A 23,645-nucleotide genomic window follows, 5' to 3' on the forward strand; every position below is an offset into this window, starting at 1 on the left:
GGGTGCTGAATTTAAAGAGATTATTAACATCTTAACGGACTAAACTTTAAGGTTAAAATTCATTCGGTCGATTTTTGAGACTGTAATGTGTAAAGGAAATAAACGCTGCTTTACAAGTGATACCACATACACCTGGTCAGAAAGAAGCAATTTTGTTTTCAAATTTGATTTCCTGGTTTGGCGAAAAGGTAAGTCATTTATTTTCGCTGTTCACATTGAAAAAATAGGTAAAACAATCAATAAAGGTAGAGTTAAGATGTGATATGCTTAACTGCCAAATTGACAATTTTTTGTAACAAATATTTGTTTCATATTAAGACAAAATATATACACATATATATGCTACATTTATCTAAGCCTGAAATTCTATTTTCAATTGTTATGGCTTAAACCTTAGGCAAATTAAGAGGCTGTCTCTGAAAAAGCAGTCTCGTCGATCTGGCTCGAAGAATAGATTTCGCTCATTTCTTGTGTGTTGCATGACTTTCATGCACTTATACTGAAACCACAGTCCGTTTGATCGGAACAGTGCTACCCTCATAAGTAATAACAATAATAATAATAATAATAATAATAATATATTTACATGGCGCATATTAGCATGTGAATATGATCAAATGCGCCTAAATGAAGTTTTTACTGACCTTTTTTACTTACTGCATTTATGTCATACACGTCATAAGCCTTATCACCTCAACCATGTTTTTTTAGGTTTCACATTTACAACATTTGCTACCTAGTGCAACAAAAATGGTGAACATACCTCAGTCAACATCTCAAGATCCTCTCGGTCGATCACCTGCTGAAATTGGTGTCGAGGTGACCATGGCTATTCTAATCTGCCTCTCCTCCACGCTTGGCAATTTGCTGGTGGTTTATGTTATTCATAAAGACTCGACTCTCAAAAGCATCACAATCATTTTCATTCACAATTTGGCCGTGATTGACATCTCCATGGCAACGCTTCACATGCCATTTTGGGCAGTGAGCATGCACACGGGAAGGTGGAATTTTAGCGAAAAGTGGTGTGAAGTCTCCGCATCAATACAGCTTACCTTGGGTATGGCTTCCATTCTAAACATGGGTCTCATTGCTCTGAACCGATATATAAAAGTCGTGAAACCAGCCCTGTACAGCAAGCTATTCACCAGTAAAAGAACAGCTCGGTTTTACTGCCTTCTTGTCTGGCTGATTGCAATACTTTTAGCTACGCCTCCTTTGTACGGATGGGGAAAGATGGCTTATCATAAAAAGTTCTTTGTTTGCACTTTCAACTGGCAAATCGAGCACATTTCATACGCCATTTTAACCGCAGGTGGAGTCGTCAATGGAACAACAACAGCAATATTTTACTTCTACTACAAAATCTACAAAACGGTGAAAGTAAGTACACAGAATATGAACGCTCATGCTACAGAAAATGGCGTTGGTACTTACTATTACCTGCATTTTGAACCCACAGACAGTTTTTTCGTGGTTTTGGGAATGACACTTTGTCCTTAATTCCAGCAAGTTTTTCTCTTCGTATTAAATTTCCGTTTATTTTTAAGCTTAGGAACTTTCACAAGACACATTCGTAATTTGCTGTGGGTTTCTTGCGAGAGTTTCGTGGCGATTTGAAGGTAGAGGTGATACTAGTAACGTACTTAATTTAAAATCGTCTAAGTAACTATAAAGCTAAAAATTAGTTGCTCAATTATTCTTAATTATTCTTTCTGAATATGCATGTCTAAGTTTTTTCTGAGCAGCAGCTTCTCATATACCGAAATGTTTCAATGGTTTTTCTTTATTTGGGGACCTAGGGTTACATATTGAAGATATTAGCCTCTAATAAGCTGTTTGCAATCTTTCCCAATGTTTCGCAATGTTAACCATCATTGTTCAGTTTTGTTTTTTTTTATTACCTATTTTGTGTATTTCTATCTCAATAAACTATTATTCCGGGGTTTCTTTTGACTACAAGGTAATTTTTGCAGACCAAAAATTAATTGACAGTATATATTGTAACACAACTCCTAAAATGTTCCAGCCCTTAGCTTATACGTATAATTAATAATAATGTGAATCAACTTTTCGATGTATTAAACATCATTTTTAAGATTAAAAGGTTTGTTAGCCGGTTGATGTTGTTAAGAGTCGAGTTTCTGAATAGTAATTAGTCGTCTTATCGCACGCGTATCATGGCACGCGTGTAGTCACAAGCATGTCATCGCACGCATGTCATCGCACGCGTGTCATCGCACGCGCGACATCGCACGCCTGTCGTAGCACGCGCGTAATTGCACGCCTGACATGACACGCGTGTCATCGCAGGCGTGTCACCGCACCGCACGCGTGCTATCGCACACGTCGTGGCACGCGTGACATGACATAACACACGTGTCATCGCACGCACGTCATCGCACGCGTGTCAACGCACGCGTGTTATCGCACGCTTGTTTTTGCACGCCTGTTGTGGCACGCGTGTCATCGCACGCGTGTCACCGCACGCACGCGTGTCATCGCACGCGTATTATCGCACGCGTGTTGCATGCTTGTCATGGCACGCGTGATCATCGCAAGCCTATTACCGCACGCGTGTCGTCGCACGCGGGACATGACACGCGTGTTATCGCACGCGTGTCATGGCACGCGTGTCATTACACGCGTGCAATCACAAACGTCGTGGCACGCGTAACATGACACGCGTGTCATCGCACGCGTGTTATCGCACGCGCGTCATCGCACGCGTGTTATCGCACGCCTGTCGTAGCACGCGTGTCATGGCACTCATGTCAACGCACACGTGTCATGGCATGTCGTGGCACGCGTGTGGCAGCAAAACATGAAGCGATTTCTTAGATTTTGTCATGCCTGACAGAAGAATCCTGAAATATTGCAATATAAAAAACAATGGCGAACAAGGAAGATTTTCTAAGTAATAAGCGTTTTTCTGAGACCTCTTTGATAAGACGCGACTATTTTTAAAATGCCAAGGTGAAAGTTTTTGAAATGACCAAAGACACCTTGGGAAACAAAGTTTGCTTACGTCAAAATTCTAACCGTAGAATTTACAAACTAGCGACTTCTTAATTTTGCCTTAGAAACTGCTCAATTATTCTGTTCGCCTCAACTGCCGCATATCTTGAAAAATGTTAGCAATTGAATAAAGTTAGACGATTTTACGCTAAAACATTGAGCAAGTCAAACCAGTGATATAATTGCAACTAGCAAACAATTCCGGTCTGGTAAATAATAAAGATGGTAAATTTTAAGCTCGGTAATAAATAATGAAGATGAAGTGTTCAACATGACTCGAGCATGGGACAAAGAAAAATTCTGAGTCCCCGACGGGAATCGAACCCATGGCCTCCCAGATACCGGTTGGGCGCTCTAACCAACTGAGCTACGAGAGACTCGTTGTGAGCTGGGCCATTTACTAGGTTGATAAGTGACACGCGTCCTGAATACTGCTAGGATCAGCAATGTCGAATTCATCAAGTTTGTAGTAAATAATAAAGATGGTAAATTTTAAGCTCGGTAATAAATAATGAAGATGAAGTGTTCAACATGACTCGAGCATGGGACAAAGAAAAATTCTGAATCCCCGACGGGAATCGAACCCATGGCCTCCCAGATACCGGTTGGGCGCTCTAACCAACTGAGCTACGAGAGACTCGTTGTGAGCTGGGTCATTTACTTTAATTCCGGTCTGTTTGATTTGCATTATATTCAAGCTAGCGCTAGAACAGCGCACCGATAAAAAGGATTAAGAATTAAAAAAATTAAAATTAAATTAAATAAAAATTAAATTAAATAAAAATTTTGTTATGAAATTTAGCGATATAAAATCACGACGTTTCGACCTCTCCGAGGTCATTTTCAAGTGCGAATAAAAATATAAAATTAGCATAAATATATTAAAATAGTAAAATAGGCAAAATTGTCACGAACGCTGAAATGCGATAAAATATGTAAAAATAAGTGACAAAATATTAATGAAGCTAAAAGGGGTTAAAAAACTTAAAAATACAGAAACAATAAGAGTAATTAAAAAGAAGAACCGACCTAAACAAATAGTTTTGCGCGGATGGAATCGCATTGTTTGTTCAGAGTTGGTTTCAGTTCTTTGATAAAAAACATTTCATAAATAAGGCAGTCAAACTTGCTCTGACACTTCTTCAAAATTCTAAAAAACTGCGCAATGTCATCTGGGGCCATATCGTGTTGTTCTTTGAGGTGTTTGCCAATGGCCGATCCCTTGTGTTCTTCAATACGTTGGTGAAGATGTCGGCACGTGTATCCGACATACCCTGCATCACACAGGTTACACTGAAAATTATACACAACGCATTGTTGATTCACAAGGGGTGGCTTGTCTTCCCTCACTTTGATTTCATCCTTGATTTTACGACTTGTGTACACGGGGCTGATGTCTACCTTGATCTTCCGGCTGAGGTCTCCAAGTTGTCTGCGGACCGAATTTGCAGATTTCTGGTCTTTGAAAGGCAGCACGATTCTGATTGGGTCTTGCTTCTCAAGATCGTTTTGTTGGGTAGGTGCACCCTCGGACACTTTAGACTCAATAAATTGACGGATGGTAGACTGTACAAGTTCTTCTGGGTAGCACAGACGGGAAAAAGTCACTTTGAGGCGTTCACACTCTTGATGAAACAATTTCCACGAAGAAGAGAGCTTGAATGCACGGTTGAGCATGGTGTTCAATAGTGATCGTTTATATCTTACATCCACATGGCTATGATAGTGTAACAATAGCCCGGTGTCCGTAGGCTTTCGGTACACCTTCGTGTCTAAATGGCATCCATTCCTGATGATATCCATTCCCAAGAAGGGGAGTCTGCCATTTTCTTCAAGCTCCATTGTGAAGTTGATAGAAGGATGACTGTTGTTTAATGTAATTAAGAACTCAGAGGCTGTTTCTACATCAGGCATTGCGCTAAGCGTATCATCGACATAGCGTTTGTAGAAGGCAGGCATCTCGTTTCTGGTTTCTAATTGTTTCTCGATGTTGCACATGAATGTGTTAGCCATGAGAGGTCCCAGTGGCGAACCCATAGCAACACCGTCCACCTGTTCGAAAAGGCTTCCTTCGAACTGAAAAAGCTGATTTTTCGTCGCAACTCGTAACAACTCAATCAGATCCGACTTCGTGATGTTAAGATTGTGTTCTTTGTTGAACCAGTCGTTTTCAAAGGCTCTTTCTGCGATGTTTTCAATGGTTTCATCTACAGGTACGTTGGTGAAAAGTGAAGATACGTCATATGACACTAAGATGTCATGGTCGTTGATTTCCATCCCATGGAGTTCATTGGCGAATTGGAAAATGTCACTGACGGTGTGGTCGTTGACGGACAAGGGTTTCAACTTTTCATCCAGCCACTTTGCAAGCTTGTAATTGTATGTTCCAGTAGCCGACAGTATCGGACGCATGGCTAGCTTCTTCTTGTGGGTTTTTGGTAAACCATAAAGATGGGCAAGTCTCGAGCCTTTCTGGATTACTGAATCAGCAATAGCTTTGGGCAAGATTCTTTGTACCACCGAGGATAACTCTTTCTCTTTCTGAAGCAACGGATGGAAATGCTTCGGAGGTCTTCCTCGTGTTTTTGGTCTCTCAAGGCCTACGGGCGTGAACTTTGTCTCGTCATTAATGGATGACTCCTGCAACAGACGCACATAGTCAGTTTTGTCCATTACGACTACTCCTGAGCCCTTATCAGGCTTGGTAACAACGATGTCATCTCTCTTCTTAAGCTGGCCTATTGCTCGCAGCATTGCTTTAGGTGGTGCTGGACCTTTGCGTTCGCTGTAATTAAGGGCAATCGATCGTAATGTTGCCGCTGCTAATTCTTTATCGTCGCTGCTAAGCTTCGGTTCTAGTTTCCAATATGCCTTTTCAAAGGTTGCTAGGATTTCCCTCGGTGATATTCGTTGTGGGAGAGAAAAGTTAAGCCCTCGACACAATACCAGCTTTTGGAAAAACGAGAGCCTGTACGAGGATATGTTCTTGATGTGCTCATCGATGTTCGTATCGGCGGCCAGAAGTCTTGAGATCTTTTTGGTATGACCACTCATTAGGTGTTGGTATTGCTCGTTGCGAAGGGTGACGATCGTTTTCAGAATGCAGATGAAGCGAAGCGGCGAGCATTCTTCCTTGATTTCCTGGTAAACATCACTGATTTCCTTCTTCAACTCCGCAGTTTGTTTGGTTTTCTGGCGAAGCTCTTCAGCAATAACATTCCGCTCAAAATCAGTGGAAGATCTATTCCATTTTTCAGATTTGGTCTTGTCGACTCTAGGTCGAAACGTCGTGATTTTATATCGCTAAATTTCATAACAAAATCTATATCCAAGAAACTACTTATCTAAATAAAAATTAAATATAAAATTTAAATTTAAATTTAATTTAAATTAAATTAATTTTAATTTTAATTTTAATTTTAATTTTAATTTTAATTTCAATTTCAATTTCAATTTCAATTTTGATTTTAATTTAATTTAATTTAATTTAATTTAATTTTAATTTTAATTTCAATTTAATTTAATTTTAATTTTAATTTTAATTTTAATTTTAATTTTAATTTAATGTAATTTAATTTAATTTAATTTAATTTTAATTTTAATTTTAATTTAATTTAAATTTAATTTAATTTAATTTAATTTAATTTAATTTAATTTAATTTAATTTAATTTTAATTTTAATTTTAATTTTAATTTTAATTTTAATTTTAATTTTAATTTTAATTTAATTTAATTTAATTTTAATTTTAATTTTAATTTTAATTTAATTTAATTTAATTTAATTTAATTTAATTTAATTTAATTTTAATTTTAATTTTAATTTTAATTTTAATTTTAATTTTAATTTTAAATTAATGTCAAAGTCCATCTCGTTGATGTTGAGATTTACTCTCCTCAGTGAATGCGATCCCCTTAAGCATAGGAAAGATGTTCTCAGAGTGGCAAATGAGACTCTGGTTCAACCTGGTAAAATTTTGCCTGTAGAAGAAACTGCACAAAAGTATCTTACTGAGTACTTTACAAGAACCAGGGCTTTGAATGATCATGCTACTAGAAGAACTTTAAACCTGAGAAGAAAGTGTCTTCTACGTATTTAAACCAAAGGGATGAGGAAACCAATCCATTATTCACCCATGGCTCCTCCTATGACTAAGGATGTGGCTTATACAGGTACAAAGGAACAGTGACTGCATAGAAAATGGCAATATGCTGTACCACTCTTTTACATTTTTTCACGAACAACTGTTTCTATATAGTCTTAGCAATATAATCTCTCAGATCCAGAACCAATACACCTGACCCTCACTTTCTACCTTAAATAACTTTAAAAAAGTTTACCTTGCTAGTTTTTTTCTAGTTATTTGCTCTTGACTCTTGGGATGAATTCCAGCGTAATCAACTTACTTTGAACAGTGTGGTACAATGACAACAATGTGAGTTTCAATGTCACTTGAAGTCAGTTTCAACTGTACAATGTGGGTAAGAACTAGTTCTATCATTGACCCCAGAGAAGAAATTGGTTCCACTCATACCCTCTGTTGTGAATCCGAATCGATCCGGATCAATACAGAATAGATCCGGTTCGATCCGAATAAATCCGGATCGATACATAATCGATCCGGTTCGATCCGAATAGATCCGGATCGATACAGAATCGATCCGGTTCGATCCTAATAGATCCAGATCGATACAGACTCGATTCGTTCGATCCGAATCGATCCGGATCAATTCATATTCTGTAACGATCTTGGATAGATTTGGATCGACCTGATCGATTTTGGACCGATTCTGGATCGATTCGGATCGATCGAGAAAACCTTGGAAAGTTCTGTGGTGTCTTTTCAATAGCAAACCGGCTAAAGGTCAAAGTTGAATAAGCCCAGGGCTTACAGGCGGCATTCTACGGTGAGACTCAACTATCTTTTATTCTTGCTTAAACATTATTAACAAGTGTCTCTAAGCTAAGAACGAACAAAGGAACCATTTACTACCTTATATCAGCTTTCGTCAAATAATCACAGCAAGGTCATTTTAATGGAATATAGACTCATGGAACATGTTTACCACAGTGAAACTACTGTACGTATACATAATTTTTACATTTGAAATCTATTAGTGCACAACGAATATACCACTTAAAGAGATTACCGCTGATTGGAGGTTAGTCCACCGCGGGCTCCATTCCATTGTCACGGAGACTTCCGTGTTTCTATAGGTGTAACAAGTCTATAATTTTTTATTTTTTTCGTGTTTTTAAACAACTGGCGCGAACATTTGCTGTTGTCAGATTAACACATCAAGGGATTTTGTAAGGGCATTTAAGGGGTGCACGCGGCACACGATAGCAAGATACGTTTTATTTTTTTTTTCTCCTTTGTATCGCAGGGTATGACGGTATTTTGATAATTTAGACAAGAGGCACTCCTCTCGACGCTTGGAAGAGGAATGATGTTCGCTAAAATTCAACGTTTTTCCATCTCTTCTACTTGAAGCATGCTAGTTGTACCTGTTCTCGTTCTATTATCTGTACAACTTTGATTGATATTTTCGTTGCCAAGACGACCACAACTTATTGCCTTTTTAAAGGCCAGTTTGAACTGCGGGTTCATAATTCCGTAGATAATGGGATTTGCCAGGCTGCTGGAGAACATCAGGTAGATAACTACCGTATAGACCTCCCTTGGAATAACACCCCCAGCGGTCTCGATAATAACAACTATCGATACCGGACCCCATGTCATCAAAAAGACACAGACCACGGTAAAAGTAGTCTTCAGTAGTTTCATATCAGTACGGTGAGAATTTGAAGTACCGACGCCATTTTCTGTGTCATGAGCATTTACATTTCGCGTACTTTCTTTCACCGTTTTGTAGATTTTGTAATAGAAATAAAATATTGCGGCTGTGGTTCCGTTAACGACTACGCCTGCGGTCAATATGGCGTATGAAATGTGCTCGATTTGCCAGTTGAAAGTGCAAACAAAGAACTTCTTATGATAAGCCATCTTCCCCCATCCGTACAACGGCGGCGTAGCCAAAAGTATTGCAATCAGCCAGACAAGAAGACAGTATAACCGAGCCGCTCTTTTACTGGCGAATAGCTTGCTGTACAAGGCTGGTTTCACGACTTTTATATATCGGTTCAGAGCAATTAGGCCCATGTTAAGAATGGAAGCCATACCCAAGGTAAACTGTATTGATGCGGAGACTTCACACCACTTTTGGCTAAAACTCCACGTTCCCGTGTACATGCTCACTACCCAGAACGGCATGTGAAGCGTTGCCATGGAGATGTCAGTCAGCGCCAAATTGTGAATAAAAATGTTCGTGATACTTTTGAGCCTGGAGTCTTTATAGATAACATAAACCACCAGCAAATTGCCAAGCGTGGAAATGAGGCAGATTAGAATGGCCATGGTCACCTCGACACCAATTTCAGCAAGTGATCGACCGAGAGGATCTTGGGATGCTGATTGAGACATTGTGTGAAGCTGGTTAGAAAGGTTGTCAGTCTGAAACTAAAAATTTAATAAATATTAATTTATATTGATAAGATAATTTTAATTTAGAAGTGGCAGTTGGTAAAACGGAGTTCTATCTAAGGACATTATCAACTAACGATTTTCAAAATGGCGGCCTGCCATCTTGAAAAGCGGAGAAGACGCTGGAGACGAGGATGGGACAATGTCCTTCATTGTCCGTCAAAGACATTTCCATCCCCAGAGCCGCTTGCCTTCTTAGCCGGCGAGGTCTGGGGTACGAGGTTTTGAATAGCTAGATTTTTAACATACAGAATTTAACGTAGTTATTCAAATCAACCGTAGTAAAATCTCTTACAACAAAGGGATTCTACTTACTCTTTTTGGGACAGGCGATCCTGGGGACGAGAATGCGACAGTTTATCCTGAACATTCAGTCCAAATGGAGGAAATACTTTGTGTCCGTTCGTGAAGATGCTCTGAAACGGCTTAACTGTGTATTTTCCACTTTTAAAAAAGTTATGTTTTCATGCTTACTTTATCTTTTTTAACATTTTCCTTGTCCTGTTAAGACCATTAACAAGCTGGGCTATTGTTGATCGGTTTTAAAACTTTTTTTGTTAAATGTAATTTCTTTCCCCACTCCCGTTTCGATAATATTTTGATAACTGACGAAATATGCAGTTTTCATTTATGGTTACCGGTACATTAGAGCAGTTTTCAGCCGAGTGTTTTAAAACCACAACCAAAATAATCACTCTAGGCAATCACAAAGGACACAGACAATCAAGTAAACCAATCAAAACTCGAAGCAAAAACATGTAGCCGGCACGAAGCGCGGGAAAACGTGCGCGAGCGATTCATCACTGGTTTTGGTTTTACTTCTGATTGGCTCAGAAATTGGCGCGAGAGTTTTACACCAATCACCAAGTGTAGTTATGCAAAACCAATGAAAACGCGAATTACTTCGACACTCACGTGAAAACCGTTCTATTGAGATGAACAATTGTTTTACGGCATGGTTAATTCTGTATTTTTATACTACTAGAACGGGATGCAAAAGCTTGGCTTGGCGAACTTAGTTAAGGCACGTCAAGAAGGATTAATAATTTGCTTCTTGTTGAAAGTCGTTTAATAATTTTTTTTCAGCTAGTGTTGATCAGCTGGTGTCTTTTTTCAATTGATCTGAGTATGTTTACTTTCCGAAATCATTTTTAATCATCTTGGCTCACTGATTGAATGACACCTACACTAAGAAAGACTAAAATTATAATTTTACATGTAAAGATCTACAGAAACTAATTTGAAAAAATGGAGTTCCGTTTGTTTTTAGAAAAGTATATTATCGTATATTTAAGCGGTCAATATCTTGTTTATCAAACATTGAAATCATAACGTTTAATTTTGTTCCACAATACCAGGGCAAAATTCGTGTTGCCAGTAAGTTTGTGCAGGAAATACATAAATCCTAAAACTCGAAACTTTCACTGCGAAAATATTCACAAAAACTTTCTTACTGCTATTATATGGTATTTTTAATGGCTTTACATGATTGAACTCTCAAAAAAAAATTTTTAATTTCGTCTCGTCTACCGATATACCCATTTTTAACATGTTTTAATTGAATAAACTATACACCATTTTTTAAAACGGCGGTCGAATGCGCGATCGAGGGCAAATAAATTCTAAGCTAACCTGACTCAGTGAATGGCATGGCCTACTTGTATTAACAGAAGTCACAAAAATATGAAATGACTAAGAGAGAGAAGGGCCAAAATTCACGGCTTTCAACCATTTGATGGAAACTACAATTTTAGCCCTAAAATCCATGATCCAGAAAGCGTATTTTTCATCTGTTATGCAAACAGAATAACTACACTACCTTTTCAAACTCCACAAATTGTAAACTTATCAGACATTGATGCTGAAATATAACTGATTCCTTTTCCAGGCGCTTTTGTTAAAATAGAAGTCCAGCAAAATATCAAGGTTATTATTCGAATAGAGAACATATCGTTTGAGTATGAAACGTTATGTGACCCTGTAAAAATGTGTAACTATAATTTGTTTTGTTCGTATCATCTTTTAAATGAAATTCTTGAACAGGTTAAAAAAATCTTAGTGCTGGAACAATTTACATTTTATCTTAACATGTTAACTTACAATTGTGCTCACCTTGAAATGATGCAATCGATTTTTAACACTTGTCCTTCGAGATTGTGCGCGCAAAATTGAAGTACCAAGAAGCGGATCTGAAGCAAACTTACGTTTGTAGTGGGTCTTCTGGAAGCAGAGCGAATTTTAAAGCTCTTAGTAAGCGGGTGGAAACCTTTGAAGGCAAAGCAGCTGCAAATTTACTTTGATATCTTAGCCGCAACACATTTAAGGGTGCCTGTAACGAAGAAACAAACAGAGCAAATATCACCAAATATCACAGTCGCCGACAATTATAAAGGTGAAAATTACACCGCTCATTATGTACACAACTGCTGCCATCGGTTTAACTGGTATTAAGATTTGTCTCGTGAAATTTGCTTTATAGATATTCATCTGATATATGAACATAATTGTGTCAATATGTATCAGACACGGTAAATTGGAAATATTGCATTGTTATTGCATAATGTTGATAGCAGGAAATATAAATACAAAAATATTATAAAGATAGATTACGGTTTTCGTAACAGGCGAACAGATGATGAAATATAGATGAGGTGAAACACTTTCAAATTTCCTTTTGAAGTGTAAATTAATTTTTCCATCCTTCTCATCAGTGTCATTGTCCTAATTTCTCTTTTTATAATTTTTCACCATACTGTTAAACAAGTTTTATGGAAATGTATACGATAATTGCTCAATAAACGTTTGTTTTACTTATGTGGAATCTGGTCGCTGAACAGTTGAGCCCGCAGTCGGGTTGAGCTGCGCGAGTCTTACGGTGCATGCGCAGAAAGATCAGAAAACACAGCTTCACAAGACGAACCGCCATTTTGGAACCTTTTACTCTTTATCATTTTTTTGTCCAGGACATTCCGGATTTAATATATCTATAGAGGAGGTAACAAAAATACAATAATTTGAAAAATATCCATCTCCCTTTCTGCCTAAAAAAGAAACTTCTACCCCACTCATTAACCGCCTCTTATCGCTCTTAGGGACTGTGCAATAATTATCAGGGAGGGGGGGGGGGGGGAATTGGAAAATGGGCTTCAAGTGGGAAAATATTAGGTTCTTCTAAAGGAGTGAATTCAGTTATTGTCCCCCCTCTGATCAGTCAGAAATTTTGTATGACCCCCCCCCCCCCTCGCACACTTTTATATACAAATACCCAGCATTTTCTTTTATTGCTATAAGGTAATGTTTGTTCGCAGATATACAGCAATCATGATTACTTAATGGACATCCGTATCTGGAACAAACATAATCTCGAAGCAGTCTTCCCATGCCAGAAAGAAGAAGGATCAGGAGGGGGGAGCAAGTGAAGCTCTCTACCCCCCCCCTTTCCGTTTTGCGCTGGTATCCAGTTCTCTCACCGTTCATAAGAGGGCTGTTAACAGTATACCTCATTCATCTGGCGCAAAATACTAATTAAGTGTCGTGTAAGAGCTGTTTTATGTTTGTTGCTTAGTGGGAGGTGAGTGGATAAACATCTTTTCTTCCGAGGCCATGCATTTTTCACTCCAAGTCTACTCCTGTTAATCGGTTTGTTCATCAACAGCTACTTCTCAAGTTTTTCTCTTCGTTTAAAAACTGTTGCGCGGTTACTGAATTCTACAGTTGGTTAAATTAAAGATCTCTTCGAGATATCGACTTTGTTGCATGAAGTTAGTATGAGTAGAAGGTTTATCCTGGGCATTGTTGTTCGAACATATCATGGAAGAATTCAAACGTCTTTCAGTTCAAGCATTGGTTTTTATTTTCGCGGAGGAAATGCTGTATTTGTCAGTCGCGACGGCTGGGCGCTTTGCGACTCATATATTTTGGCTTGGTTAAAAATGGTAAACTTTGACGTTTGCCTTTAATCGAAATAGTTGTTTCCTTTCGAGTTAGAAAGATTTCTACTCGGCTTAATGCAGGGTTCCCGATAAAGGTTACGCACGACAGAGTTACCTTTTTTCTCGTCACGCAATGTTAACCCCACATTGAGAAGTCAATTTTCGTTTGGATATTATTATATATATTACTTATTCCTTTCACTAACCAATTAGAACAAACATGCTGATTTTTCGACCAATCAGGAACAAAACCAAATCCAGGCGTGACTTGGCTTTCGCGCGTTTTCCCGCGCTTAGTACCGGTGCCATGTTTTTGTGACGTCCCGTCCCGTCCCGTCCCATAATGAACCAAATGTTTCACCTGCCAACGGACGTAGCACAACAGTTCGTTCACAAAATAATCGTTTTACGCAATGGCGATTTTGCTCATAAGCAGAAGTCAACTAGAATACATTAGCTTCATTGAAAACTCCACACTTATTCCTTTGAAGGTCTATTCAAAGTCCTTTGGTTATTTCATTATTATGCATGTAAGACATAAATCTCGTGTATCTTCTAGTTAGCATTCACTTGCACGTACATTCTTGTCTGTGGTCTTTCGCAGTGGTGGATCTAGGGGAGGGGCCTATTTTTAGACCTGTAGGGCCGAGAAAAATTATTTTCGAGCCCCCCCCCGCCCCACCCTTATTCCAGGGTCTGGATGATCGCCCCCCCCCCCCCACTTAGCTGAAGGTCTGGATCCGCCACTGTTTCGTATCTGTTGTGTATTTCTGTGTCAGTATTTTAATTTGTATCTCATGTCTCTTATTTTGTTTTTGAATATTTTATTGATAATAAAGATTGTTTTGTATTATTTTGTTCACCAAACATGGGTCGTATCATACTGAGTCATGGCACCCACGTAACCAAGCGGGGGGTTTGATTAATTACATAGTAATAAAAATCATTCGTTTTTATGTCATGTGTAAAATTAGCATAACCAGCAATAGCACTCCGCCTTGCAATAGGGCCAAATATGCGATATGGCTAAAATTCCGGGGGGAAGGGTGAAAGAGATGAAGTACTTCTCAAGGAAATTGGAGACAGGGAAGTGTTACTGACGCCGTGGGTTAATCCCTCTCCCCAGAAAAAAACCCTATGATAAATGTCAACCCCCAAAATAATCTTGTCTTTCTTTTCCAGCCCCCCCAAAAATTTCATGAAACGCAAGAAAAGAGTAATCATTTAATTAAACATCAAAAATTCATCGCCAGACAGCATACTGTAATTTTCATATTCCGAAACTCCCCTACGTCACACCCGGTGGGAAGGGCGGGGGGGGGGGGGAGGATGTAAAAGCTATAGCCAATGCAACTACACACCCCGCCCCCTCCAATCCCAGTGTAGAGGAGGTGGGGTGGAAGAGTGGTTGGGTTCATCAAAAGACTTGCAGCGTGGTTGAGTGTAAAGCGTTATTTAATTTGCGGAAATGTTTTTTTCCAAATCTGGTAAGATATACTTATAGATATACAGTTTACATGAAAAGAACATTATAACGATTATATCATATTAGAATTGAAGATATGCATAACGGTGCAACGTATAATGGTTAAATCGTGTTTGAATAGCGAAGCGCGCAAGGTCTTAAAATAGAATGCAAATGAATACCCCCCCCCCCCCCCCCTCTCTCTCTCCCCCACAAGGCACAGAAAACAACAACGTGTTCTAAGAGAAATAGAGATAATCTAGGCGAAGTTTTTGTTTTAGTAAAGTGTTTTAGGAACACCGGCTGTTTTAGAAAGTGTTTTAGGAAAATCGTCCGCCATTCTGGTTTGTTTGTCTGAGTCATGACGTCACTCGCGCGCTTCGCTATTGAACACGTGCAGAACGGTGCTATATATTTACAATGCAATAAAAAAAACTCGGTCTAAAGTTCTTTAAGTTCTAAAATAATTGACTTAACAAGTTTTGTAGAGTTTGTTAATCGAGATTAGAACTCGAAGACTTCTTTGTGAAAGTCAAATGTAACACCTCCACAGCCTGCAGACGAATACTTGGAACACAGTTTCTCGATGCTGTCAACCAAGGAGGTTGGTCCACATGATAACACGGCCACACGGTGCTCTCCTTGTTCAGTCGCGCAGCCTTTCATCTTACTGAACAGCTCTGGGAGCTCAGGACGGCCGAATTTTAGATCTGGTTGCATCTCTGGACGGATGTTAGCCTCTGCAAACTTGGACGAATCTCGTTCTCTGGTGAGATGGAAGTAATTTTCCATCACCTCGCTTGGCTCGCCTCTCGTGACAAGGTCTGGAGTGAAGGACATAGGAAGACGATGATCCGAATTCTGCTGGAAGTATTCCTTGTCGTAGTCAAGTACTGATGTCACCATGAAGAGGTCGCGGACCGACCAGATGAACATGACCTTCCGGATGTCCCTTCCTCGTCTTCGTTGATGGAGAACGTCGTTGCAGATGGACTGCATAGGGGTGATGCCGATGCCTCCACTGACGAACATGAACAACTTGTAGCGATCACCATCTACATCTAGGCATGGAGCTCCGTACGGCCCGTCCAAGTAAACATCGATTGGTTTCGTCCTCTCTACGTAATCGTACAGCCGCTGGGTCCAGTCACCAAGGACGCGGATATGTATAGAGACCATGTTCTCGTGGGGGGAGGAGGACAGGCTGAAGGGATGCCATTCAAAATAGGACACGCCTGGTACACAAATGAAGCAGTACTGACCGGATTTGTAGTTGAAATCTCCCTTGAGGAACGTCAGGCGAATGACATTGGAGGGCAATCTCACGGCCAAAATACTTCGCTGCTTTCGGTTGTTGATAAATGCGATCAGCGCCCGGACTAGTATGTCGAACACCCACAGACCCACCCCGTACAGAATCGCTCCGGCGCCATGAGCTATGGCGGCACCAATTGCAAGCAGGAACAGCACCCAGTGTAGTCGATAGAAAGCCTCGAAGATCTTCCGGCGAATAAACCAGAGGGATAGCAGGCAGAGGCCAGCCATGGAGCCAGTAAGTAGAAGACCCGACGCATCCCACTCTGTGGACACATAACCATGCCAAGCACCAACAATGACACTGACATAGGCGCACAGTTTATGCCAAAACAGCGCTCGTTCAAACGGCAGGCCAGTAAACAGCACCCATAGCGAGTTTCTGCAAGCGAAGGCGAATGCCAGAGCCGGTGCGATGTTAGCAATGGCCCCAGTTCCTTCGCCTTCGTCGTCGTCTAAACCGATCACACCCAACGCCGCGGCGAGTCCGCCGATGAGCAGCACAAAAAAAAGCACCTCTCCAAGAACGATGCCAAACAGAAGGCGAGTGTGGAAAATGCTTAGTATCTTCCAGCGGCAGTAGTAATACAGTGGCCAAGGTATCAAGCGATTCAGCACGGGCGATTCGTACTTGGAATCTTCGTATGCTTTCCATCGCTTAGGAGCTTGTTGTTCGGGGTCTTCCATGCTGAAATGTTCTACAACTGCCGGTTGTTGCAGTTGTTGTGGCTCGGCTTGCTCCGTTCGTTCAAGCTGCTTGAACGATACTCTGTAGATCCCTTTCATGTTCAAAGCCAGCCAAAAGCGCTCGTAAAATCCGGCTAAAGTTGTATTGACAAACTAGCGGTTTAATGTTCGGCGCAGAATGTAACGGCCAACCAAAATAACCGTAGTTTATAATCTGTCTTGCCTGTACACTCCAACGCACAAATTTTACTGGCGTGAGTAAATAACAATAAAAAGGATTTGAGCCTTTGTTTCAACGTCGTAGCCTAGCGGCGAAGGAACATTGTTTTGCAAAACAGTACATAAAAATAATGCTTCCGTCACGGAAACATTATCTCTCTTCGCGACCTTAACCCGGATGTAGAAATTCCAAAAAATGTCTTTAGCCGAAAATGTACGGCGAAACAAACCTAAAAATATTGGTATATAGATGCCGATCAAGCAAAAAAGTAAATTTTTTCCGAGACATAGGTCTCTACTATGAATTTAGTCTCGACAAAAGACTTAAACAAAGAAAAAAAACACTAATTTGCATGTTATAAATATAAACGTGATTTTATGCACGGAATGGACTTCAATGAAAACTGACCTCACATTATTCCGCTTCGAAATTTAATCTTCAGCTTTGACAAACAGTGTTAGTTGCTAAGATATCTATATAAACAGTTTTATTAATAGTTCATGCATCATTTTTTCAACTCTTTCTTTGCAGTTTACTGACATGTAAACATTGCTTCCATAACTGCCACAGGCACTTTCACTCGTGTTTTTTATATACTTATATACACCCATGTTTGCAGTGTTGTTTTTCACATGGTTTTGTCCATGTTTTCAGTGTAAGGATAGTCCTGTCTATTCTCACTTTCCTTATCGAGACGACATGATATTTCGAATTCTTGACCTATTGAGTAATAGTCACGCTATGATCAATCTGCTGAAGAGACCCAATCAGGTCGAAACAGCTGTCCAGAGTTTGCATTGTTTCGTTTCTACGTAGTGTCAGCCTTGCTTATCTTGTCTCCAGACGTCGTCTGTCTTGTCTCTGTATTTTTATTTTTGGCTTATTAGAGCTTCTTTTTTACTGTGCCATGTACGTCAAGACATTGTTTGGTCTGTTTGCTGCAGAATTTCTTGTTGTGTGACACCATTGCGTCCTAAAAATATTCACAAGTTCAAGTCGAATATCAGTACCGTATTACCTAGCGCGCGGAAATAACACATAACACATTATTCGTGGTGACAACACACACGATTATTTCCGGGCTTCTAGTGGTAACCACAGGTTAGAAAGTGCGGGCTTTGACGCACTTAGAAAAGGTACTGGTACGAGAGTGCGTACTGTTTTACTGTTTTGTGCGTACTGTTTTTTGACGGGGAGGGGTTGGATGGGGGACGTCAAAAGACTTGCAGCGTGCTTGAGTGTTTAACGTTATATTTAATTTGCAGAAATGCTTTTTTCCAAATCTGGTAAGATATACTCATATACGGTTTACATAAAATGACAATTATTACGATTATATATATATATATATCATATAAGGATTGAAGATACGCATAACGGTGCAACATATAACGGTTAAATCGTGTTTGAATAGCGAAGCGCGCGATGTTTAAAAATAGAATGCAAATGAATACCCACCCCCCCCCCCCTCCTCTCCACGAGGCACAGAAAACAACAGCGTGTTCGGAGAGAAATAGAGAGAATCTAGGCGAAGTTTTTGTTTTTATAAGGTGCTTTAGGAACACCCGCTGTTTTAGAAAGTGTTGTAGGAAAATTGTCCGCCATTCTGGTTTGTTTGTCTGAGTCATGACGTCACTCGCGCGCTTCGCTATCAAACACGTGATTAACGGTGAAATATATTTACAAAGAATAAAAAAACTAGGTCTAAAGCTCTTTCAAGTACTAAAATAATTGAAGTAACAAGATCTGTCGAGTCTGTTGACTAGATTAGAACTCGAAGACTTCTTTATGAAAGTCAAATGTAACTCCTCCACAGCCTGCAGTCGAATACTTGGAACACAGTTTCTCGATGCTGTCAACCAAGGAGGTTGGTCCACATGATAACACGGCCACACGGTGCTCTCCTTGTTCAGTTGCGTAGCCTTTCATCTTGCTGAACAGATCTGGGAGCTCAGGACGGCCGAATTTCACATCTGGCTGCATCTCTGGGCGGATGTTAGCCTCTGCAAACTTAGACGAATCTCTTTCTCTGGTCAGATGGAAGTAATTTTCCATCACATCACTAGGCTCGCCTCTCGCGACAAGATCTGGAGTGAAGGACATGGGAAGCCGATGATCTGAATTCTGCTGGAAGTATTCCTTGTCGTAGTCGAGCACTGATGTCACCATGAAGAGGTCTCGGACCGACCAGATGAACATCACCTTCCGGATGTCTCGCCCTCGTCTTCGTTGATGGAGGACATCATTGCAGATGGACTGCATGGGTGTGATGCCGATGCCTCCACTGACGAACATGAACAACTTGTAGCGATCACCATCTACATCTAGGCATGGAGCTCCGTACGGTCCATCCAAGTAAACATTGATCGGTTTCGTCTTCTCTACGTAATCGTACAGCCGCTGGGTCCAGTCACCAAGGACGCGGATATGTATCGAGACCATGTTCTCGTGGGGGGAAGAGGACAAGCTGAAGGGATGCCATTCAAAATAGGACACGCCTGGTACACAAATGAAGCAGTACTGACCGGATTTATAGTTGAAGTCTCCCTTGAGGAACGTCAGGCGGATGACATTTGAGGGTAGTCTCACGGCCAAGATGCTTCGCTGCTTTCGGTTGTTGATAAATGCGATCAGCGCCCGGACTAGTACGTCGAATACCCACAGGCCAACCCCGAACAGAATCGCTCCGGCGCCATGAGCTATGGCGGCACCAATCGCCAGGAGGAACAGCACCCAGTGTAGTCGATAGAAAGCCTCGAAGATCTTCCGGCGAATAAACCAGAGGGATAGCAGGCAGAGGCCAGCCATGGAGCCAGTAAGTAGAAGACCCGACGCATCCCACTCTGTGGACACATAACCATGCCAAGCACCGACAATCACACTGACATAGGCGCACAGTTTATGCCAAAACAGCGCTCGTTCAAACGGCAGGCCAGTAAACAGCACCCATAGCGAGTTTCTGCAAGCGAAGGCGAATGCAAGAGCCGGTGCGATGTTAGCAATGGCCCCAGTTCCTTCGCCTTCGTCGTCGTTCAGACCGATCACACCCAACGCTGCGGCGAGTCCGCCGATGAGCAGCACAAACACAAGCACCTCTCCAAGAACGATGCCAAACAGAAGGCGAGTATGGAAAATGCTTAGTATCTTCCAGCGGCAGTAGTAATACAGTGGCCAAGGTATCAAGCGATTCAGCACGGGTGATTCGTACTTGGAATCTTCGTATGCTTTCCATTGCTTAGGAGCTTGTTGTTCGACGTCTTCCATGCGGAGCTGTTCTACAACCACCGGTTGTTGCATTTGTTGTGGCTCGGCTTGCTCCGTTCGACCCGGCTCTTTGATTGATACTCTGTAGGTCCCTTCCATTTTCAAAGCCAGCTAACACCGCTTGTACGACCCGGCTAGAGTTGTATTGACAAACTAGCGGTTTGATGTACGGCCCAGAATGTAACGGCCAACCAAAATAAACCGTATTTTATAATCTGTCTTGCCTGTACACTCCAACGCACAAATTCTCCAGGGATGAGTAAATCAAAATAAAAAGGATTTGAGCCTTTGTTTCAACGTCGTAGCTTAGCGGCGACGGAACATTGTTTTGCAAACAGTACATAAAAAATTATGCTTCCGTCACGAAAACATTATCTCTCTACACGACCTTAACGTCCTTAACCCGGGTGTAGAAATTCCAAGAAATGTCTTAGCCGAAAATGCACGGCAAAACAACCCTAAAAATATTAGTTTATAGATACCGATCAAGCAAAAAAGTAAATTTTTACAAGACATCGGTCTCCATTATGAATGTGGTCTCGGCAAAAGACTTCAACAAAGAAAAAACACTAATTTGCATGTTTAAAATATATACGTGATCTTATGCAAATAGAATGGACTCCAACCAAAACTGACGTCACATTATTCCGCTTCGAAGTCTCCAGCTATGAAAAACAGTGTTAGTTGCTAAGATCTCTGTATAAACAGTTTTATTAATAGTTCAAGCGTCATTTTTTGTACTCTTTCTTTGCATTTTTTATTTTACTCTTACATGTAAACATTCCTTCTATAGCTGCCACAGGCACTTCCACCCGTGTTATTTATATACGTATATACTTCATACGTATGTAATAACATTATCATAACAACAGTATTTAGTTTTTATTTCAACGACTTGAAGTAATACCTGATAGCTGTGTCAATATACTTCGTTCAAAATCAATTTTTCCCTGTTATGTATGTTTTTCCGAGACAAATTTAATCAACTTGTGTTTCGTGATAGTATACTTTAATAACGTTTTTTACTCCGAAGGTAACACAAACTTCAAAGAAAATGGAAGCTTCTGCGGTTACCAATTACACGCGATCTTCGTTTAAACACTCGGTTCAGGGGTTCATTCAAATCTCAAGAATATATAGAATCCCGGTCAGCATCGACTGAAAGCATTGAGTGCGGAGTGCGGAGTGCGGAGTGCGGAGTGCGGAGTGCGGAGTGCGGAGTGCGGAGTGCGGAGTGCGGAGTGCGGAGTGCGGAGTGCGGACTGCGGAGTGCGGACTGCGGAGTGCGGACTGCGGACTGCGGACTGCGGAGTGCGGACTGCGGACTACATAACGAACCGGGTATAAAACACGAACTAGGGTATAAAACGCGGCTACGCACTGCGCACTTGGTATAAAATAATGAGAACCCAGACAGAATACCTCGGCAAAATACCTGGATTTTATAACACCTATTTTTAAGTGGAGCAAAACGTTTGGACCAAAATAAATTTAATTTTTTGTGGACTAGCTACAACTGAGGTTTTTCCTCAGTTTTTATTTTTTTCGTGCGTGATCGAAATCACAATTTTGGGAGTAAAGCCATCGGGAAACCGTGCTAAAATAAATATTTTCAAATGTCTGCCTGTCGAAAAAATGCTGTTCATCCGGTCACCTATGTATTCCTACATAGAATGTTCAATATATTCTGGAGTTTGAAGAAAACCGAGTAAACTTTCGCGTTTCGGCAAAGAGGGGGAGATGATTGACATCCCAAATTTTCGTCTTTCCCTTTTGCTCCGAAGGTCGTGTGTGATTGATAACCGCAGTAATTTAGAAATTACACACAATTTCAGTTTCTCCATTTTTTTGTCATTAATTTATATTGCAGGAATTGCTTGAACTCAGTGACAAGTGTAGCATAATATTTAGATTTCAAAAGGAAACAGACACTAGCTAAAACAAATTAAATTTAAAGGGAATTCATTCCCTCCGATTGGGAAAGAAAAACCTTGGAACCGTAGATCCAAGAACATGTGCAAAATAGAAGTTTTGCAATCAAACGTACTTGATATATTTTACATTTTTTTCATAAAGTACTTTCGGTTATTCAGTATTTAAGAAGATTGACTTAGTTCAGATGGTCTATGCATTTCGAGCTTTTTTTAGAACGGGTACTTCACACAAGCGCAGTTGTGCTCGCCATCTTGGAATATCGCTTTAAATGCGACAAGCTATGAAGGACTCAACTTCTTTATGGACGATAGGGGGATTAATAACAAATCCATATTTGTAACACGAAATTTTAAAGAATTTCAGTTCTCGCTAATTTGTGATGATACTTCGAAAGACAAGAAAGCGATCTTCATTATACTGCAAGGCATATCTGAAAACCACATGGTCGCTGGCTTGAGGAAAAAAATCCCTCAAAAATTTTTCCCTCCGGCAATTATGGATCAATATTTCCACAGTTTTTTAATAAAAGGTCATAGTAAGCGCTACATACATTTGTCGCTTTGTGGATATATTGGAAATGTAAGTTATTTTTTGCATCTTCCTTTTTTCTGCAAAATTTGTTTACCACGTGACTCTCGGATGCAATTTTATTTGTATGTTCCTTTATAACAAGTCTTCATTTAACCGTGTGGTTCTTATTTTAAAATGAAATATTAAAAAAATTATATAGTGCAACTTTCAATAAAAACTGATCAAGCGCGCTTTACATGTTATAAAAACTAAATACTACAAACACCGAAAATTAATCATCTTTCTTTCGAACCTTTCAAAGATTTTCTCAAATAAGGAGATGAAAAGTAAACTGGGCCTCACACAGCGAACAATAAAAACTTCAAATTAAAAGAAGTCACAATAAATGTTTCTTTTTTTAAAAAAATACGATAGAATTTTCCAGATTGATTCCCAAAAGAAGACAGCGTAAGCTGAAATTAAAATCAAAACCCTTCTTTTTGAAGAATTGCTTTGTACCCCCATGCCCTTATTTTAAACATCCACTCTTGTTTAAAACTATTCACGAAATATCCTATAGAACCAACGAAAGTTTCGTGGGTCGTTCTTTGTAGTTTGATGAATAAATTGTAATATATTTATTGAGATTGGTGACTTTCATTGTCATGGTCTTAACAAATTCGGTTTCCAGCTGAAAAAAAGAGCACTGAACCCAAGGAAGATTTTTTTAAAAAAAATTGAAAACCATAAAAATTAAA

The 23,645-nt window shown here is 40.0% G+C and overlaps 5 protein-coding genes across 6 annotated transcripts; 1 reads left to right on the forward strand and 4 right to left on the reverse strand.

Annotated features, from left to right (window-relative positions):
• The first annotated feature begins 750 nt into the window (after positions 1-750).
• LOC144639086 (tyramine receptor tyra-2-like) lies at positions 751-1,503 on the forward strand. Its single transcript, XM_078498344.1, has one exon. The coding sequence runs from the start codon at positions 751-753 to the stop codon at positions 1,501-1,503; it is 753 nt and encodes a 250-aa protein (XP_078354470.1).
• A 2,304-nt stretch (positions 1,504-3,807) lies between these two features.
• On the reverse strand, positions 3,808-5,787 carry LOC144637957 (uncharacterized). The gene has a single exon (XM_078497040.1). It carries the CDS (start codon positions 5,770-5,772, stop codon positions 4,048-4,050), a length of 1,725 nt encoding a protein of 574 aa, XP_078353166.1. The 5' UTR covers positions 5,773-5,787; the 3' UTR covers positions 3,808-4,047.
• A 2,167-nt stretch (positions 5,788-7,954) lies between these two features.
• Positions 7,955-11,889, reverse strand: LOC144639427 (melanopsin-like). 2 transcript variants are annotated; one of them, XM_078498754.1, is made up of 2 exons: positions 11,673-11,889; positions 7,955-9,530 (listed from the first exon to the last, which is right to left on the reverse strand). In XM_078498754.1, exon 2 carries the CDS (start codon positions 9,498-9,500, stop codon positions 8,481-8,483), a length of 1,020 nt encoding a protein of 339 aa, XP_078354880.1. In that variant the 5' UTR covers positions 9,501-9,530; positions 11,673-11,889; the 3' UTR covers positions 7,955-8,480. The 2 variants fall into 2 exon arrangements, with proteins under 2 accessions (XP_078354880.1, XP_078354881.1); XM_078498755.1 differs by having other exon boundaries at positions 7,955-9,536.
• A 3,301-nt stretch (positions 11,890-15,190) lies between these two features.
• On the reverse strand, positions 15,191-17,488 carry LOC144637811 (superoxide-generating NADPH oxidase heavy chain subunit A-like). The gene has a single exon (XM_078496892.1). It carries the CDS (start codon positions 17,055-17,057, stop codon positions 15,462-15,464), a length of 1,596 nt encoding a protein of 531 aa, XP_078353018.1. The 5' UTR covers positions 17,058-17,488; the 3' UTR covers positions 15,191-15,461.
• A 726-nt stretch (positions 17,489-18,214) lies between these two features.
• Positions 18,215-20,970, reverse strand: LOC144637812 (superoxide-generating NADPH oxidase heavy chain subunit A-like). The gene has a single exon (XM_078496893.1). It carries the CDS (start codon positions 20,539-20,541, stop codon positions 18,946-18,948), a length of 1,596 nt encoding a protein of 531 aa, XP_078353019.1. The 5' UTR covers positions 20,542-20,970; the 3' UTR covers positions 18,215-18,945.
• Positions 20,971-23,645: the final 2,675 nt, after the last annotated feature.

This window comes from Oculina patagonica, chromosome 14, assembly GCF_052425735.1.
Source record: "Oculina patagonica isolate OP01 chromosome 14, crgOcupat, whole genome shotgun sequence".
NCBI classification, from domain to species: domain Eukaryota; kingdom Metazoa; phylum Cnidaria; class Anthozoa; order Scleractinia; family Oculinidae; genus Oculina; species Oculina patagonica.

What these genes read in the sequence shown, in the direction of transcription:
- LOC144639427 (XM_078498754.1), bottom strand. Translation starts at nt 9,500, where the DNA reads ATGTCTCAATCAGCATCCCAAGATCCTCTCGGTCGATCACTTGCTGAA.
- LOC144637811 (XM_078496892.1), bottom strand. Translation starts at nt 17,057, where the DNA reads ATGAAAGGGATCTACAGAGTATCGTTCAAGCAGCTTGAACGAACGGAG.
- LOC144639086 (XM_078498344.1), top strand. Translation starts at nt 751, where the DNA reads ATGGTGAACATACCTCAGTCAACATCTCAAGATCCTCTCGGTCGATCA.
- LOC144637957 (XM_078497040.1), bottom strand. Translation starts at nt 5,772, where the DNA reads ATGCTGCGAGCAATAGGCCAGCTTAAGAAGAGAGATGACATCGTTGTT.
- LOC144637812 (XM_078496893.1), bottom strand. Translation starts at nt 20,541, where the DNA reads ATGGAAGGGACCTACAGAGTATCAATCAAAGAGCCGGGTCGAACGGAG.